Source organism: Plodia interpunctella, chromosome 6 (assembly GCF_027563975.2).
Source record: "Plodia interpunctella isolate USDA-ARS_2022_Savannah chromosome 6, ilPloInte3.2, whole genome shotgun sequence".
NCBI lineage: Eukaryota > Metazoa > Arthropoda > Insecta > Lepidoptera > Pyralidae > Plodia > Plodia interpunctella.
The window spans coordinates 8,033,808-8,051,352 of NC_071299.1; the positions used below are offsets into that span (position 1 = coordinate 8,033,808).

The following is a 17,545-nucleotide window of genomic DNA, read 5'->3' on the forward strand; positions in this document are numbered from 1 at the left end:
ATAGAAATGCAAATAACATTCGGTATCCAATTCATTTTTCACTACCTAATTTTTCGCAGTAGGACGCAGTCAACCACAGCCAATCACAGTGTGGCATTGTGACGTGATGACAACCATACCGCAATGTGATTGATTCGCTGCGTCTCGATGAAGATGCGATAGTGAAAAGTGAATTGCAAACTTGCACTGAGGCCTCAGGAAGCATGTCGCCAGTTATCGTGCGCACAAATAGAAATAATTCCTTTTAGTTTCGCTTCGCCACAGTCGAATAAAAAATAACCCAGTCCTCGCTGCAGTTGAATAAACCCGGAAGAGGCCAAAATTGTTCAGTTCCATCATTGCCTTAAAAAAAACTACATAAATTTATAGACTGAAAAGTCATGACCGCTAATAATAAATAATTTGTCGGTTATGCAAGACGTGGTCGTACCAGCGCCACTGTAGTTTATTTGCTATGTTACAAACATAAATAATGCCCTTCTATCAAATTTAAAACAAATCCGATTTCTATGCAACAAGCCAATCCCCTTTATTAAGTGTAGTTTAAGCTTGATTTATTTCTCAGGATTCCGTCGACGCGGTGCTAATACTCTGCAAGTATACGCATTGTGATTTGACATCCCAATAAAGAGTTTCACGCTTAAATAAATAAGTAAAAGATTGCCTAAGTAATCGAAGTATTCTTCTCAAAAGCCGAGACTAATATTATTCTAACTAACATAAGTGTTGAGTTGACATTGAGTGTTGATAAATAGAGTAGAAAACCGTTTCTCTTCTACAATCATACATTTCAAAGAAAACAAATAGCATGAGAGCTTTCATACGAAATCATAATTATGTTTATTTTTTAATATTTGATCACTACATTTGAGAATCATAATTTTAGTATATATTTATATTTTGTTTTATCTAATCAACTCCAGAGTTGATGAGTTAATCACTAAATTTTTCAAGTAACTTCATTAAACCCATCGGATTTCTGAATTATATTACTCATATTATTCAGAAGTTAATTTTGAAATTAGCCTATTAGTATCGACTCACTTGATGTCGCGTGTGGGTAAGCGGAACAGTCGTGTCTAAACCACGTGAAAGGTGATCAAAGGGGAGAGCTGAATGTGACGAAGCACGTGCTCAGTGGAAATTCTCTGAAAAACAACATAATTACGTGGGAAATTACACGAATATGTGCACGATATCGTGAGATGTTAGACCTTGCCACAATTATATTTTTTCTTGAAGAGTATATATTTATAATCTATACAAGCGGCCCACCCCGGCTTGGTTCGGGTAAAACTATAATAAATACAAGCCAAACTTTCCTCTGGAATCACACTATCTATTGGTGAAAACCGTATAAATCTTTGAGTTTATCGCGTTCATACAATCAGACAGATAAACGCGACATGTGGACTTCTTTTTATAATAATGTAATAATATGTAGTTTCATAGTATATTCTTGAATCAACGTCAATCGTGTATTTGTCTACTTTACTATTACGAGCACTGAAAAATTTCAATTCGATTTAACTACGTGTAACGCAATGTAGACATTGTTATTGAAACGCAAACCAATATTTATTTATATAATATATTATATGCGTACATGTAATTTATTTGTGGTAGCTTTCCGTTTGTCGCTGAATACAGTCGATTGGAAGAAAAACATCAAAGAACATTATTTGGCTGTAAAAATATGGTAAATTTATTTACACAAATAATATTTGGTAACATTTTTCTCTTGTTTGCTTATTTTATGAATATACAATTTAAATACTGTTATTAGTTTCATAAATTCTCGCACAAATATAAATTGAAAATATGTGTATGACAATAGTGCTTTTATACTTTTTAGGATGGACTAAGGTAAATATTAATGTAAAAATAACTGTGCCAAGTCGAAGATTCAATAATGAGTCCCGTCTTCACACATAAGTGAAAAAAATTACAACTCCAAAATTATTATCCACAAATTGGTTGCCATTGAAAAAATAAAATTACATCAACTAATTATTAATGTTCAAATTTATAATTTGTCTAGCGAGTGGTACAAATTCATATACATTTATGCGGTTCCTACAGTGTGGTTCGTACTGCAATCTTCCAATACCTATCTGTACGCCATTCCGCAAATGTACGAGATCCACAACACAATAATAAATGTGTAGAAGAAAATCATTATATTTTTGTTGATTTTGTGGAACGCCACATCCTCTCTGTCACATTTTCGTCACTAGATGAGACTTCCATCCGGACAAGGGATAAAAATATCTAGCTAATTTTTACCTTGAAAAGCTTTTCAATAAATACATTTCTCACTAAAGACTTTTGTGTCCGATAAGGCACTTCCAAGTAGCTTCTTATACTCCTCAGATGTAACTAAAAGATATATTCCTTGAAGCATACCTTTTAGTTACTAAAAGGTGTGCATCGAAGATTAGTCAAAGTGCACTTCAAAACGGATGTGCTTCGAGAAATGGCAGATTTGAATGCAACATATTGCCATAAATTGTATTTACAAGATCACTTTTCATATAAGTAGTCTTTTTATTTTCAAATAACAAAAAACGCAAATTTTCATCCTCTCTATGTTAGTAAAAGTAATCCTGTATACAACAGATATTTTGTGCATTTGCTAGAGATCGCTAATTTCGTTCGCGGTTCAGTAGCACACCGATATTGCCAATTCACAACTTTGTTTCTGTACCCTGAGTGCATTTCACAAATGCTATCTAGCTCATATATTAAACTTAATTGACTTGGATTTTCTCATGGCAAAATAGACTTATTTTATTTATTTTAGTTACTATTTAAATTCTGTAGTACAGTCAACAGCACATTAACCTACCCAAATTAATTGCAAACTCGCCGCTATTCCCGCGCCATAGAGTGTCATGCAGGGTATCTTGATGTACTGTTGACTGTACCTAGCTTTGTTTCTGTACCCTGAGTGAACCTCTATGGCGTGCTGTTGATTGTACTCTCACACCACCTATCGAAATCAAATAGCTATAAATTGTTTAGTGGCGAACGAAACGCGACTTCATCACGGACTAAATATTGAGAGGTACCGGTGTATCAACAGATACATGAATGGTAAACAAATTGACGCCACGTAAAATGGCGGGGCTTATTTTGTTTTGTATGTCAAGTTACCTACCTACTAGGAATATAAAATATACTTGAATCGAATTGAAAATTAAAATTAGGTTGATCTCTTTAATCACTTTAGGTTCGAATTTTATCGGATTTCAATTTATTGGATTTGAATAACCTCACAATAAATTGACAGACATCACATCAGACGTCCATATTTTAATTTTAAAACCGATAAAAGAAATTCAAGACAAGTAAATTAAATAAAGTTTTTTTAATTATCGGAAACTGCTACGCATAGAATAAAATTTCATACGAAGAGATTTTTACCACCGGGACGAATTAAAATACATTTATGCAGATTATTCTGATCAATCTGAAGTTATCAGGAATGAAACGGGGATTTAAAGAGTTTTATTGAAAAGTAACGTAGCTTTTTAAAATGAATTTCAAAAAATTCATTTGGAACATATCTATACTCAAAATGTATATTTTTGCTAACAAATCGGAATGTTGAGATTTGGTGAGGGATATATAAAAATTGAATAACCTTGAGGTTCATTAACGTGATTATAAGTACTTGATGGCTTTAGAGAAGAATATATGAATTAGTGTCAATTGCAACAAAAAGAGAGAAAGAAACTTGCTTGCTTGACATTGTCAAGGGTGATATGGGTGACGCAAAGGTCTGAGAACTAGGGATGTGTGAAGTGGAGACGAAAGAGCGGGCAAAGCGGACAGGAAAGCGGAAACTGGGCTCCGACCGGGGGAAGTAACCAAGAAAACGCTCAGATGAGAGTGATAGCAAGAAGAAGATGTACAGCATTGTTTAAAAATTTTTATTACCTAGTAAAATATTTTATACGTTTATAAAAATGAAAATTTTTATATACGCAGTTAGTTGACGATTCTCTAAAACGGTCACAGAGCAATCATACCCCGCCCATTCTGTTTTACTAACCTAAATAAATTATCTGCGTTCTAAATGAATCAACCTAGTTAACTCTCAAGGCTTCTATGAATAATATTTTGATTGCTCTTGCTTTTCCCACGCTCTTATTATTTCAAAATACATTTTTGATATTAAATTTGAGTATTTTAACTCCAGTGATCGTATCACTTTGGTGAGAATTTTTTAAAAATAATATTAAATATTAAAACTGTTGTATATCTTATTTCGAAAATTACACAGAGTGATAGTCGTCTTTTATCGAGGTATAATCATCATATATATATTAGAATGATACATAAAAAATACTAAGCATTACTACTTATCACTTCCTGAAGAGAAAAACCTCTAATATTTTCACTAATTTCAGAGTGAGAATGTGATAAATCCTTTAACAATCAAAAAGCAAACAAATGTTTCTGATACTGATATTTTTTTATTTCTAACGATCAACTATGTAAATCGATGAATTGAAGCAAGAAAATTATAATTATATGCTAACGAATCATAGCAATAGTAGTAACGGCGCTCGTATATTATATTTTCATTTAACATGCTGAATACATAATATACCTATGCTCGATAAAGTACAGTCTATGTAATCTATATGCAAAAACAAGTCCTGTCATTTTATTTGTTGAAGCATATTGCTAAACACGTATTATATTCACGTAACCCTTTTCAGGGTGTCTGCCACTTTCTATTTATGTCAGTTGGAGCCGGGATGCCCGCTATAAATCACAGCCGTTTTGTTCAGGCCCATTACGCCGTTTTACCGCCTTCCTACTGAGACAAAATTAGATCATACCGAAGGGAAAACACCGTGGAACCCATACACAACTTTTGTTGTAAAATCTTTAATAGCTAGCTACCAACAGATGTAGTAATTACATTCTTATTATTGTTTCATAAGATGCTATTACTTTTCTTTAGATAATTTTACAATCGAATTATATGCATTTACATTTTTGTTCGCATTAAAATGCTATTCATTTTATATATTCGTATAATATTAGCTATCAAATAAAGCCTACTTATATATATATATATAGCCTACTTATATATTTTATACTCGGATAAACCGGTATAAGTAATGCTAATGCAAAAATGTTAGCAGCAGAGTGGAGAGATTATTTGCACAGTTGATTTTAAAGTTAGTATTATAGTTTGTAACTAGCTGTGAAAACTAACGTAAACTCCAAGTTTATACAAGTACTTCACTGAATGCAAGAATAAGTTATAATTGTGATGACGACTACGCTAATATCTTATCGACAGTTGGCGCTGGCGACGACCCAGAAAGTTCTATTGGGTAATAAATGTTTATAACAAAATAAAATTACGGAATCGACGGAAAAGTACGTTTTGTAAAATACGCCGCGAATATGCTAAGCTATGATCCTTTTGCCAATTTTCGTACCATTTCCAAGATACAATATAGGGTATATCCATTTATTATAACCATCTCTCGTTGTCGGGACAACGGACCCAAGAAATTTTTCTTTCAGTAAAATGGGCGTCATTTCAGCGTCGTGTTAAGGTTAATTGAGACACGCCTAGACCCGTGGAACAACGTGATAACAACACTACACACTATTACACACACCCCCACATTATATCCCCCGCCAATTTGAATTTCACACATACACCAAAAGGGTTTTATGGCTCGTAAAGCCAATTGATCCTAAAAATTGCCTTTGGCAGTCCCTAATTTAAAGGGTACCAAGAACATCGAACGATATAAAAGTTGGAAATTACGCTTGTATACGACGAAAGAAAAACAATAATACCCATTAGCATTGTTTACGTGCATACAATGGAGTATGAGTTTAGGAAACAACATAACCTACATTTAACTTGGTTAATTCAAAGTTTCGCGACACGTGAGCTCGGTGACTAGGGAAACGGATGCGAATGTGTAAACTTTGCAAATATACGCGATCAATTTTAAATTGCGTTAAACAGTCTCTATTCCATTTAATGTTGCAAACATTCTGAAAACACATTATAATTAGTGACAAACTTTTAATGATAAAAGTATGTCGACTAAATGTACAATGTTCTTCTAAAATAGATAAAGAATTATGATGAGATACTATAATCATTATATAAACTCGTCTGTGCTCACGCCCTTATAAAGGGCACAGGTGGACGAGAGGAGAATGTTTGTTAATATTTGATGTACAACTTTAACAGCTCTTCGCTATGTAACTCTATACATCATGTTATACACTACCCGACATAAGCACAACGTATTCACCTGTTACCATCATTGGGTACTTAGAAAGTACATGAATAAATAAGTAGTTAAAATGTCATGAACGTTATATCAAACACCGAAAGGGTTACTCGTAGATTCGCTCAAACGTGTGGTGAAATTTCTATAAAATATGAACATAAACCGGATATTATTTTGAAATCCATCTCTCTTACAAAATAATAAAAAGTATAATATTAGTGTACGATTTCTGTAGTTACAGGTTCTACTTCGTAATAACACTCCTTCATACTCAACGAAGCAAAATATTCAGGACAGATTTTGATAATATAAAAACCGTCACATCATCATTCGCCTACCCTTATTTTATTTTATGTGGAGTCAGAATACCATGTCAAAGCTGACGTGGTGTTCTGACTCCACATCGGTTAACATCAGACAGGGAGAAGTAGGGGAGGCCCTTCACTTCCCCCTGTATCATGTTAACCGATTTATTACGTTTCTCTTTGACAGATTCTGCTGAACGCACTCCATCTCTTTTTCGGTCATCTCAAAGATATTACAAATGCAGAAGTGATGTGAGGGAAGAGGTTTGTGTGTATGTTTGAAGAAGATTGAGTACTTCTTTTTTCTTCGATCTACTAGCTTCGGTGAAATGTTGTGCACGGCTCAAAAGTATCCTGGAATAGCACATTAAAATTAGATTTGGATGTGTGTAATGTTTTTTACTAAATGATATAAAATTTCTCGGACGGTTTTCGATGAGATTTGGTACCTATTCGGGTCAGTTCGTCAGCTAGCCCCACTAATATTTTGTTAATGCACATGTTTGTGAAGACGTATGTTCATTGCTCTTTTACGCAAAATCTACTGAATGGATTTTGAGCAAACTTGGTACATTAGTAGAATATAACCCACTTAGTTTTGCACATGTCGTCATATGTGATTCTTTTAATTCAAATATTACAGCGCAAGCGAAGCCTCGGGGTGCTTACTATTTACATCACTCTTAAATGCCTTGTAGTAAATATTTTAAATAATAATTTTAATTTATGGTACAGTACAACCGTAATATCAAAATTTAGTCTCTAATCCGTTTGAATTAAAACCGAGTTTAGTTAAATTTTGATTAATGTTGTAAATCAAATTCGGATGTCGGCGCAGTAATGAACGGATTAAATTGGATGAAATGGATTCTGTGTAAACCTTGCTATATATATTTGAAGTAAAGTAACATAGATTATTTACAAAGTAGGTGTTTTGCTAGAACAATATGTAAGACGCACAAGTAATAGCAAGCCAGTTATGCAGATATCGCGTGAAGATACTTCTACAATAGTAACTTTTTAAGATTACTAAAAATCTTTCTTTTAAACAATTTTCCAAATTATATAATTTCAATTAAAATAGAGAATAATATGGCTCTATTAGAACTATATTTACTTAAATCAACGGGGAACCGCGCATACGATTACTGGTTTACACAAGTAGATATCTACTTCTTAACTATAAAATATGTTTTGTGTTCCCATTCAGACAAACAAAAGACACAAGCATTTGACTTTTACATTAGCTTTTTGTGCTATAAGTATATTTTATTTCAATTTTAATTCATTTATTTTTATTTTTCTCCAAAAATTTTTTTTTATTTAAATAAAAGTTTATTATCAAAACCAAATTACAGTGGCAACGTTTTCCATTAAACTTATGAAAGCAGCTAAAATCTTTTATCCCAAAATTCCCAAGAGAGAGAAAAGCCCCAGGTTGTATATTATTATTTTAAAAAATCTTACTAGAAAATATTATTTGATATTTCAGAAAATATTAGCAAGATATGGAGTAAAAAGCAGCTTGTTTCGCTTCTAACCATAAATAGAGCACAGGTGTGGTTAAATCCAGCTTTTATTTTTATAACCATAACTAAACAGGGGCATAACTCACGGCGACTCCTCATATAGCAAATATCTACTAACATAAATCTACGAGGGTTATGTTTTATCAACAGTTTGTTTTAGTCTGTGGTTTAAAGTTGGATTTTATTGTTCCCTGATTATATTCTAGTGGGACCTTTATAAACATTGACATCTGCCTGTCCCTGATAATAAACGGCAAGTTAAAATTCACGGAAATTGAAGTCACGATCTTGAAAAATTTTATTCTTCTCATTACCTATTTAAAATTCGTTTTAAACGATTGTATGACAGTATATATCAATATAAAAGCTGACTTCCTAATACATTACAATTTATGTAAAGACGACCCTTTTTTAATATTACATTTGGAATCATTATAAGTCAATTCTAATTCACTATCACCTTTATCAGTCGTAGAACAATATGTTTCTTTTTAAGTTACGTTCACGGGTTAAGCAGTTACCTAAATGTAAACATATAAAGCGTATTAAAAGCACGCGGGTAGTGGCCGCGAGCAAGCTATTTCTGTGACGACCTGGGTGGCACTACGCTCATAAATCACCGCAATTTGTTCCGAGAAATTTTGATAATTTATCGTCATAATAATTATTATAATAGTACGCACAATTAACTACTTCCCTTCACTGAAATACGGTCCGGATGACGGCAATTCACGAAAAACTTTAAATCTGTTAACGTTTCGTTATTCATATGTTAATGTAAAGGGATATTATTGGGATGCATTAATTATAACAGATTATGCTGAAGTCTGTATCCTAAACTAACTGAATTCTGAAAGCCGTTCATCAATATTATTGAGAGGTCTTTAGAGAACAAAGCCTAAGCTGCCGGCTACATCTACAAAGCCACTATTTATGTAACCTGTGTAGCATTCTCTACTGAGATTTGTGTTCATTGAACAACACAAATTTTGCTTGGAAAACATAATTTATTACTGGTTACTTTACGGCATGGAAATAGTTTTTCATTATTATAAGAAAGATAGTTTAAATAGCTATAACTGAATAAATTAAAATAATAGTTTAACTGCACCTGTTAAATAAAAAAATATATCATAATTCTTTACCATTTCCCATCATTTTTCGCGTTCAATTGAAAATGTTCATATCGCCCTTCGCGTCTATACATATTTTATCCCTCTTTTCCTACAACCATTAATCTGTGTACTTTATTAAAACTTATATTGATTAAAAATTGTTTTGCTGCCAGGACCAGGCACAAGCAGCATGGGCATACGACCTACCTACCCCTGGAGTTTATCATTTATCAGCTAAAGTCGAATACACAATACGTAATAAAGCGCATCCAGTGCAGAATTTTTATCTCTGTTTTCAATTTATTGATAAATTCTACTATCATAACAACATCAAAAAGATAAATAAATGTAGATTTAAATTTAATTAGAATCTAATATAACTTGGTATGCTGTTTGTTGTCAAATAGTGCAACGTTCACTGAAAACTGTTTTCAACTAAATCTCCTTGCCGACCAATATTCAGTTTAGAGGACTCACTCACTGAATATCATTTTGAGAATTTTATGATTGTGATACATAAAACCAAAAACCGGAACATCGTAGCGTGATATGAGCATATTTGTTACGCAGGCTTCAACGATTTATTACAGTAATCTACTGCGCAACATCCAACATGACCAACATCAATTAAGATTATACTTTATCAAGTCCACTTTGTGAAGTTCCTGAAGTGATGGTCCAGATTAAGGCCTGTGAATCGGAAGGCCCCAGGTTCGAACGCTCTGTTTGTATTCCAATTTAACGCAATTATAGTTTTCATTGGGTTCGCTCAGGGGGGTATTATGTAATCTGTGGCTCAGATTAAAAAAAAACCTTCCTCTAGAACCAACTGGTTGTACCGCCGTGGGTAATTTTAAATCCCTTCCATAAAACTGATTGCACTATTCAGAAAAAACTATATTCCTCTGGATCAAAATAACTCGTTTTGTGATATGAGATTATGCTGTAAGTACTCCAAAGGTGAGTTGCACTAATCGCCTTGGTCTTTGTTTGCGTTTGTTTCCGCTCATATTAACTTGTTCATTTTGCCACCTTACCTACTTGTTTTACTTGGTTCCAGCTGAAAATCAGCGCCTTGGCTTCATACCAATGGCACCATGTTAAGTTGGTACTGAGTTGGTAGCCATTTCGGCAAATATATTGTATTCGATACTCTTTTGTATTGTACCTTTTAGTGTCTGCCGAATAAATAATTTATTTCTTTCAGTCTTCTTCTTCATAGACATATTCCTCACGGCTGAGGGTCGGTGGTCATTACGTGGAATGAAAACACACAACAACTTTCTTGGCATTATTAATGGTTTGCCATTGCCTTCTCCATTTCACACATAAGTTAATAATAATCAACCAGTGTGCAGTGTTTCCTCACGATGTTTTTCTTCACCGGAAGCAAGTGGTGGTCGATGAAAACTACTATAATATGAGTCAGATTTGTATACAAATTCATGTGGCAAGAGTAGGATTCTAACCTGGGACCTTTCGATCCACAGGCGGGCGTCTTAACCATTACACCACCACCGCTTCTTTCAATCACTATAACGTTGATTTTAACAAGCGCGCCGACATTTAGACAAAATGGCGTCCCTTGCGTTTTTCTGCGCAGGCTAAAGTTAAACTCAAAGTTGACTGGTGCAACACACTCTAAATATTTACATTGTGTATATAGATAGTGAGTTCTACCCTTTACTCACTGTCCAGCTATATTAGATGCGGTCTGGCTACCGTCTACTTTTGACAAATGTCTCGGCTGAACGTTCTGACGTGCGCTAAATGAATGTTAGAAATCACAAAGTGTACAGTCGGCTTCAAATCAAGTTATGCCTACCATTCTATGCCCCGGTAATAACGACGAGTTTAAATAAATTTTGGTTAACTGAGTACAGTTAACTGTACAACATAGTCAGAAACGGAATGTTTAAAAGTTAGACACTTCAAATTCTCTTTGTTGTAAGATGCTGTACTGAAGCTATTATTAGGAATACTCCGTATTTTAATTGTTCTAGGAAGCAACAACTTTGATATATGAGGAGACGTGTGAAGAAGATGATTTTGTTGAACTCGTTAATATGTTTATTGGTATTTGGTAAGTCAAAAAGAACCTGTGTCCACAGCCAGAACTTAACACCGCAAACACCCTCTTTGGCTGCGGCCATTGCGACTGCAAATGTGATAAAACGTCAAGTACATTAAATAAAAAAGTTCCGTTAATGTAACGTCTATTTTAAAAAAATACTGTATCAAAAAAAAATCGGTAAGTGTGCTTATTTGTAATTACTTGTCACAACAAACAATCCAATATAAGCTTCTTTTTTTAAATTATGTTTTCATATCTTGAAAATAAGTAAGTAAATACAATACAATTTTATTTTTTTCGTAATTTCTATCGTAAACATTATTTTTTATTTATATAATAAATTTGTTTCTTGAACATTTAGTCATTTATTAATGTTAAAATATTTTAAACAATTTTTAAACAATGAATCATACTTTATTGATGCTTCACACGCTTCTAATGTTTGTTTATATTCAAAAAGAGAAAGTGCGGAAGCGAATTGAATGTATCTAGATGAACCCATATAAGGAAGTTCTTTGAACAAGTCAAGTAAAAGTTAAGGGTTAGATCCTACAAAGAGATAAAGAGCTAACGAGGAGAATAATACATTTCAAGACGAGTTGATTTTTAAACAGACTCATAAAAAAATGCCTATACGAATATATTTAACAAGATGTGACGCTCAAACAAAGCATGCTTTTTTACAGAAACCCGTATTTTTATTAAAATAAATTATGATTAAATATACTGTAAACAAAATATTTTTTGTTACTATTCGGAGTAAAATGATTATAATAAATATTTGTGCAATCTCAAATACCAAGTCAAATAATGAAAATTAAGGACTCATAATTAAGCAACTACAGGTTAATTTTTGAAAATAAATCACAAATCACTAACTGATATTATAAATGCGAAAGTAAGTTTGTTTTTTACCTTTCATCCCGGAAAAATAACTGCTACGGAAGGAAATACACGTAGCAGGCAAAAACTAGTTGCAAATTAAAATAACGCGTATTTAGAGAGGTTCCACTATTGTTCCAGTGGTGGCGTTACTGGTAAATAAAAATACAATATTAATTAGACTAAAACATACACTTTAAACTAAAATATATATCCTACTAATATTATAAACGTGTATTTTTGTTAGTCATTCATGCAAAATCTACTGAACGGATTATTATGAAATTTGGTACACAGGTAGAATATACCTGAAATAATACATAGGATACATTTTATCCCGAAATTCCCACGGAAGCGAAGCCCCGGGTCGCACCTGGTATAATATAATCCAAAGTGCGTCGCCTACAATACCTAAAATATATACAATGAAAACCGAGCCGTTAAAGTAATTTTTTGCTCGTCAACAAACCATGTTTAGCCAATTACGTATAAACAATCTGTTAGTTAATGTTCCCTCCGTTTGGATGTGTGCGCTAGAATGTTTTTCTTTCTGGAAAATATGTCAGAATAAAGACAAGGAAAACTATTGTTACGGTTTTCTGAGTGTTTATATCATGCAGGGTTATTTCCGACAAAATGCTTTGCGTATTATTGGCGGATTGTATTATATTATTATGTTTTATTACTCTAGATATGGGCCACTGCAGAAATTCGTTGAAACAATCTGAAAACGGATTTGTGTGGTGTACGTATTTCATATTCATAAAGTGGTAAAAACTATAATCAAGTGAAATGTTATTTTTTTTTACAAAAAATGGTATTTTGTTTTTTTATAGTTATCAAAGAGATCGTGTTCAGTCAACGCGTGCCAAAAAAAACATCCGACGGTTGTGGAATTCCCTTGTTAGGAATCGGTCGTAGTTATCACATAATTATTGACATTACACTGCAAGTTAAAAGCTTATATAAAATATATTGCGCTTTTAAAATAACCAATGCGTTACAAAGTATACCTAACTTCACATAAATATATGATTGGCTGTAAATAATATACAACATAGATGAGTTCTCCACACCGGTTATAGCCGTCTAGGGGCGCAGAAATATTCATGTTCGGGGATGTAGACCCCGGGGGCCGATAGCGTCTGCCCGGGTAATTGAATTAGGGCTGTGGTGTACTCATCACTCAAGCCCAGGTGAGTATACGGGAATATGAACGAATTTTATGAAGCAAGGATAAAATGTACTTTGTAATCAATACAGGACGTCGGATTCATATAGTTTGGACACGTACGTTTGATGGTAAGTGATCTGATATAAAATGCTTTAAAAGAAATTGATATCCAAGTTGTAAGACTTTCAAGTGCTAAAAAAAGGAAAAGATTTTTGTCATTTCTTCACATTATAGCCGTTATTACTCACTAAAATTACAGTTTCATATTTGTAATGTTCAAGTTAAATTTTAACGCTTATAGCTATTATTGTTTTGTTATAAGAAAATTGCCCTTTGAAGAAAGGGGAAAATATTTTTACATTTTTTCTTGTTCTATGTCTATGATTTGTGCATATGCAGAACATGTCAAAAACCCATAAGTTAGGTCAATAAATGCACCACTAGGTTAGCGTGTATATAAATTTGAATGTCAGCACTGTAAAAAGAGCTAAAATGAGTACATACGACCGTATTGAAAGTAGTTAAATGCGGTAAAACAGGAATTACTCCGTTTTTATACAGTACACAGCATTGTTGTCGATTTCAAACGCTTGCTATTCGATTCCGTTTGTTCTATTGTAAGTGGTCCGCTCACCCGCTAACTAGTCTAAGATCCGAATCATTCGAGTGTGAATTTTTTTTCTCAGTAGTTCCATTGACGCTTCAAAGTCAATGGAACTACAGATAAAAAAATTCTCACTAGTTCCATGGAACTATTTCATCCTAAGATCCAACAACATTTTTACGTGTATAATTATTTGTAGTATTATTTTATAATTTAGTTCGTTATACTAGTGGCGGGAGTCACGGTTCCCCAGACATAGCAGTAGGCCAGGTGGGAAGATCTTCAATTATTTCATACGAAGAAAAGCCGCGCATCAACAGAAATACATCTTAAATAATAAATATCTGACAAAATATAAAGTCATAAATCACGTTGCTACAAATATATTTTTCGAATTTTCCATGCAATTTGTAAACCGTTAGCTGTTCAAAAATCGAATGCATGTGCACTTTTTCACGTTAAACAATAAAAAATAAAAAAGAACAATTCCACTTCTACGACATTTTACAAATTGTAATAATTATTTTATAATTTTAAAGCATTGTTAGGTTCGAATAAGTCATCTCGAGTACAATAGGTAGATCGTAAACTAATTATTGCTATTTTAGTTTAATTAGTTATGTACGAAGAATTACTTGGAACACCAGATTTATTTCAATGTAATACATATTATATGTAGAGCAGTTAGATCTTGGACTAAAACATTCCAGGCATGGGGCGTGGTATCGACTACAATTTATCGTTTATTAGCACTCCTCCCAGCGTTGTACGATTTAATCGGAGTCATAGTGCATAGAATGAACAGTACTTATCGATTTTAAATACAAGTCGGCAAAGAGTAATTTTATAAATGGAATATTAGTTCCTTTTATGTTGAAATGTTTGTTTGTAACAACTTTGTTGTACAAAAATAAAGACAAATTAAAATTAATACACAAGCGATATATGTACATCACATACATGACCTTCTATGGCGCGGTAATAGCGGCGAATTTGCAATGAATATGGGTAGGATGTTCTGTTGAATGTACCATACTGACTGTACAAGCGCGGACGTATCCCATACGTAGGAACGTTAAATTTTACATTGCAACTCACCCGTCTTTGATTATTACTAACTTTCTATGATGTGCGAAACGTGTGACCATATAAATAAACGTATTTATTTATAATGTAAATCGTATGTGCTGATTTAACGACTTGGGACGAGCTCGAAGAAGTTATTGGATTTCAAGAGTTTTGCCCGAGACGTTATTAACCACATCAAATTTTCACATCTTCAACCAATTTCTAAAACTCACTTATGAAATATTGGTTTTGGTGTGATATGATATCTACCAATTCTATATAATAAAACTAAATATTGGATAAAAGTAGCGAAAAATGTATTACGTGGAAATAAGGATTTTTTTATACTGCCAAACAGGTAAATAGGCATGCGGCTGATGCGGCCCACCCAGAAGCCCACCTGATGCTAAGCTAAGTGGTCACCGCAAACTATGGACGACTAATCGTCATCAACACCAAGAACGCGCGTTGCCAAAATTATACACATACATATAGTTATGTAGTATGGGGTCTTTTATACCAGCATCCTGTATACTGCATCTCAACCTCTTAAAATTGAAACACAACAACACAAGCACTACTGTTAGACAAACGTTCCCAAACCCACTACTAGGACACGTAAATGACAAGAGACCCTGGTCTCCTACACTTCATGGTTAAAAGCAATCAGATGAGTGACAGGAATATATTCACAATTATATCGTATCAAAATGAAAAGCTTGACGCATCAAGAGAAACAAAATAACTAAATAGGAAGATGATCTTCAAAATTAGTGGAGAAGACACACTAGAGAGAGACTAGTGGAGATAGCTGGAGGATGGGGACAGTCGTAGAAATAATATAAATATAAATAGTAATGTGCTTTAAGAAAAAATACGGTCAAGACAAATATTATATATTTATTTTAGGCTATATTTATTTTATTTCTCTCTCATCTGAGCGTTTTTTAATCAAGCAAAAACTCATCCCGCCTGCTTCAACAGCGGATAAGCAATTTTGTGGTTCGTGCATGATGAAAGGTAAACTGTCCAGTAATGTCCACCGAGACTGACACACTCCGCACACTCACTACACGAAGCCGTGTACTTGGCCTGTGATACTGTTTGTGTTTACTCCGAGTACATTTCGTGAAACAGCCTATTTTTTATATTCAGAAATGGGTGAGCCCATAAAGTTATACCATTTGGTATACGATAGAACACAATCGACCTAAACAGTACGTCCTTACATATGAAATTGGCATTTTGTTGTACTGGCCACTTTAATCAGAAATTTCTCCTCTTTGGTTAGGAATTCCAAATTAAAATGTATACGACACATGTATTTGTGTTTCGTTAACCGTCATTCATTTGTTTTTTCTTCTGATTTTTCTGTTTGCGTCACTCAGTTTACAAAATGGAAAACTTGAAATATCGCGTTATTTACGAGTACGAGTTCCACCGTGGCATAAAATAATATAAAAAAACCTTTACCGTGTGCTAACTTCACACTAAGGATGTTTAATAGAAAAGTACTTATATATGAAGGGTGATTTATGGAATTTCTACTATTTCATAGTTCTTTTGGTTCAAAATACTATTTAACTTTCCGTGTCAAAAACCACTTATTTTTCAGATGTCAGAGATAAGAACTCAATAAGATAAATTGCAAAATCTTAATACTACACAATTCTACACTAAAGAGTATTTAACAAACACCCATCCATACAATCGTTCGCATTTGCAATATAAATTATCTATACAAAATTAACAAGACCATGAAGACTATAGCGTTCATATTGCATTAATCACTGTTCGTGGGGTGACATGGCACGAGTGAACATACATCAGCGCTATCCATAGAATAACTGTCACTGTAGAGCTCGCATTTATGTGAGTGCTACAAGCTGGATATGGCATCTAGAGATATTAAAATAATTTAATTTGGAATGATACACCCACTAAAACTTTCTTGCCAGTATTAATGGAGTCGTTTGCCATTTCCTTCTCCATAATATATATAGGGCAGCTTTTTAAACAAAAGTTAAATTTTCACAATATTCCTATATGAAGAACAACGGCTTCAAAAAACTAATTAATCAAGTGTTTCGAATGAGATTTAAATAATTAATTAAAAATCAGTAAAACTCGTGTCGTATAGGGAAAATCTATGGCAGGAAACAGAGTAGAATAGAAAACACTCCATCGACAAGAACCTCGTTCTTAAATTTATTGATCGATTGTTTAGTCGAAATTATAGAGGACCTAATATAGGAGAAGTAGGTATATATTCAATGAATAATTTGAGTTGTGAATAAATATATATTCCATCCTCATCTCCCAAATGACTACAAACTACTAATTCAGGTAGCCCATAGTTACTCTATGAATTGAACACACAAGACGCGCCACTATTAAGTCATTCCTCAAACATTCCTCACAAACCGAGATCTCGCTCTTACGGGCGAATGATAAAGTTGAAACTGGTATAATTTACAGTCGGCAAGGGGACGTAGCTAAGTACCCATGAG

The 17,545-nt window shown here is 33.5% G+C and overlaps 1 protein-coding gene across 3 annotated transcripts in view; it reads left to right on the forward strand.

Moving 5' to 3' along the window:
- The window catches only part of LOC128670619 (larval cuticle protein 1-like), a 107,713-nt gene that overhangs the window by 74,586 nt on the left and 15,582 nt on the right, over positions 1-17,545 (forward strand). The window contains exon 1 of one of the 3 annotated variants that reach the window (XM_053746412.2): positions 13,058-13,491. The exons of the other annotated variants lie outside the window; for them this stretch is intronic. Coding sequence (XP_053602387.1) covers positions 13,489-13,491 — 3 coding nt within the window. The 5' untranslated portion in view covers positions 13,058-13,488. Of the gene's footprint in view, positions 1-13,057; positions 13,492-17,545 lie in introns of those variants that run through there. 3 annotated transcript variants of the gene reach the window in all.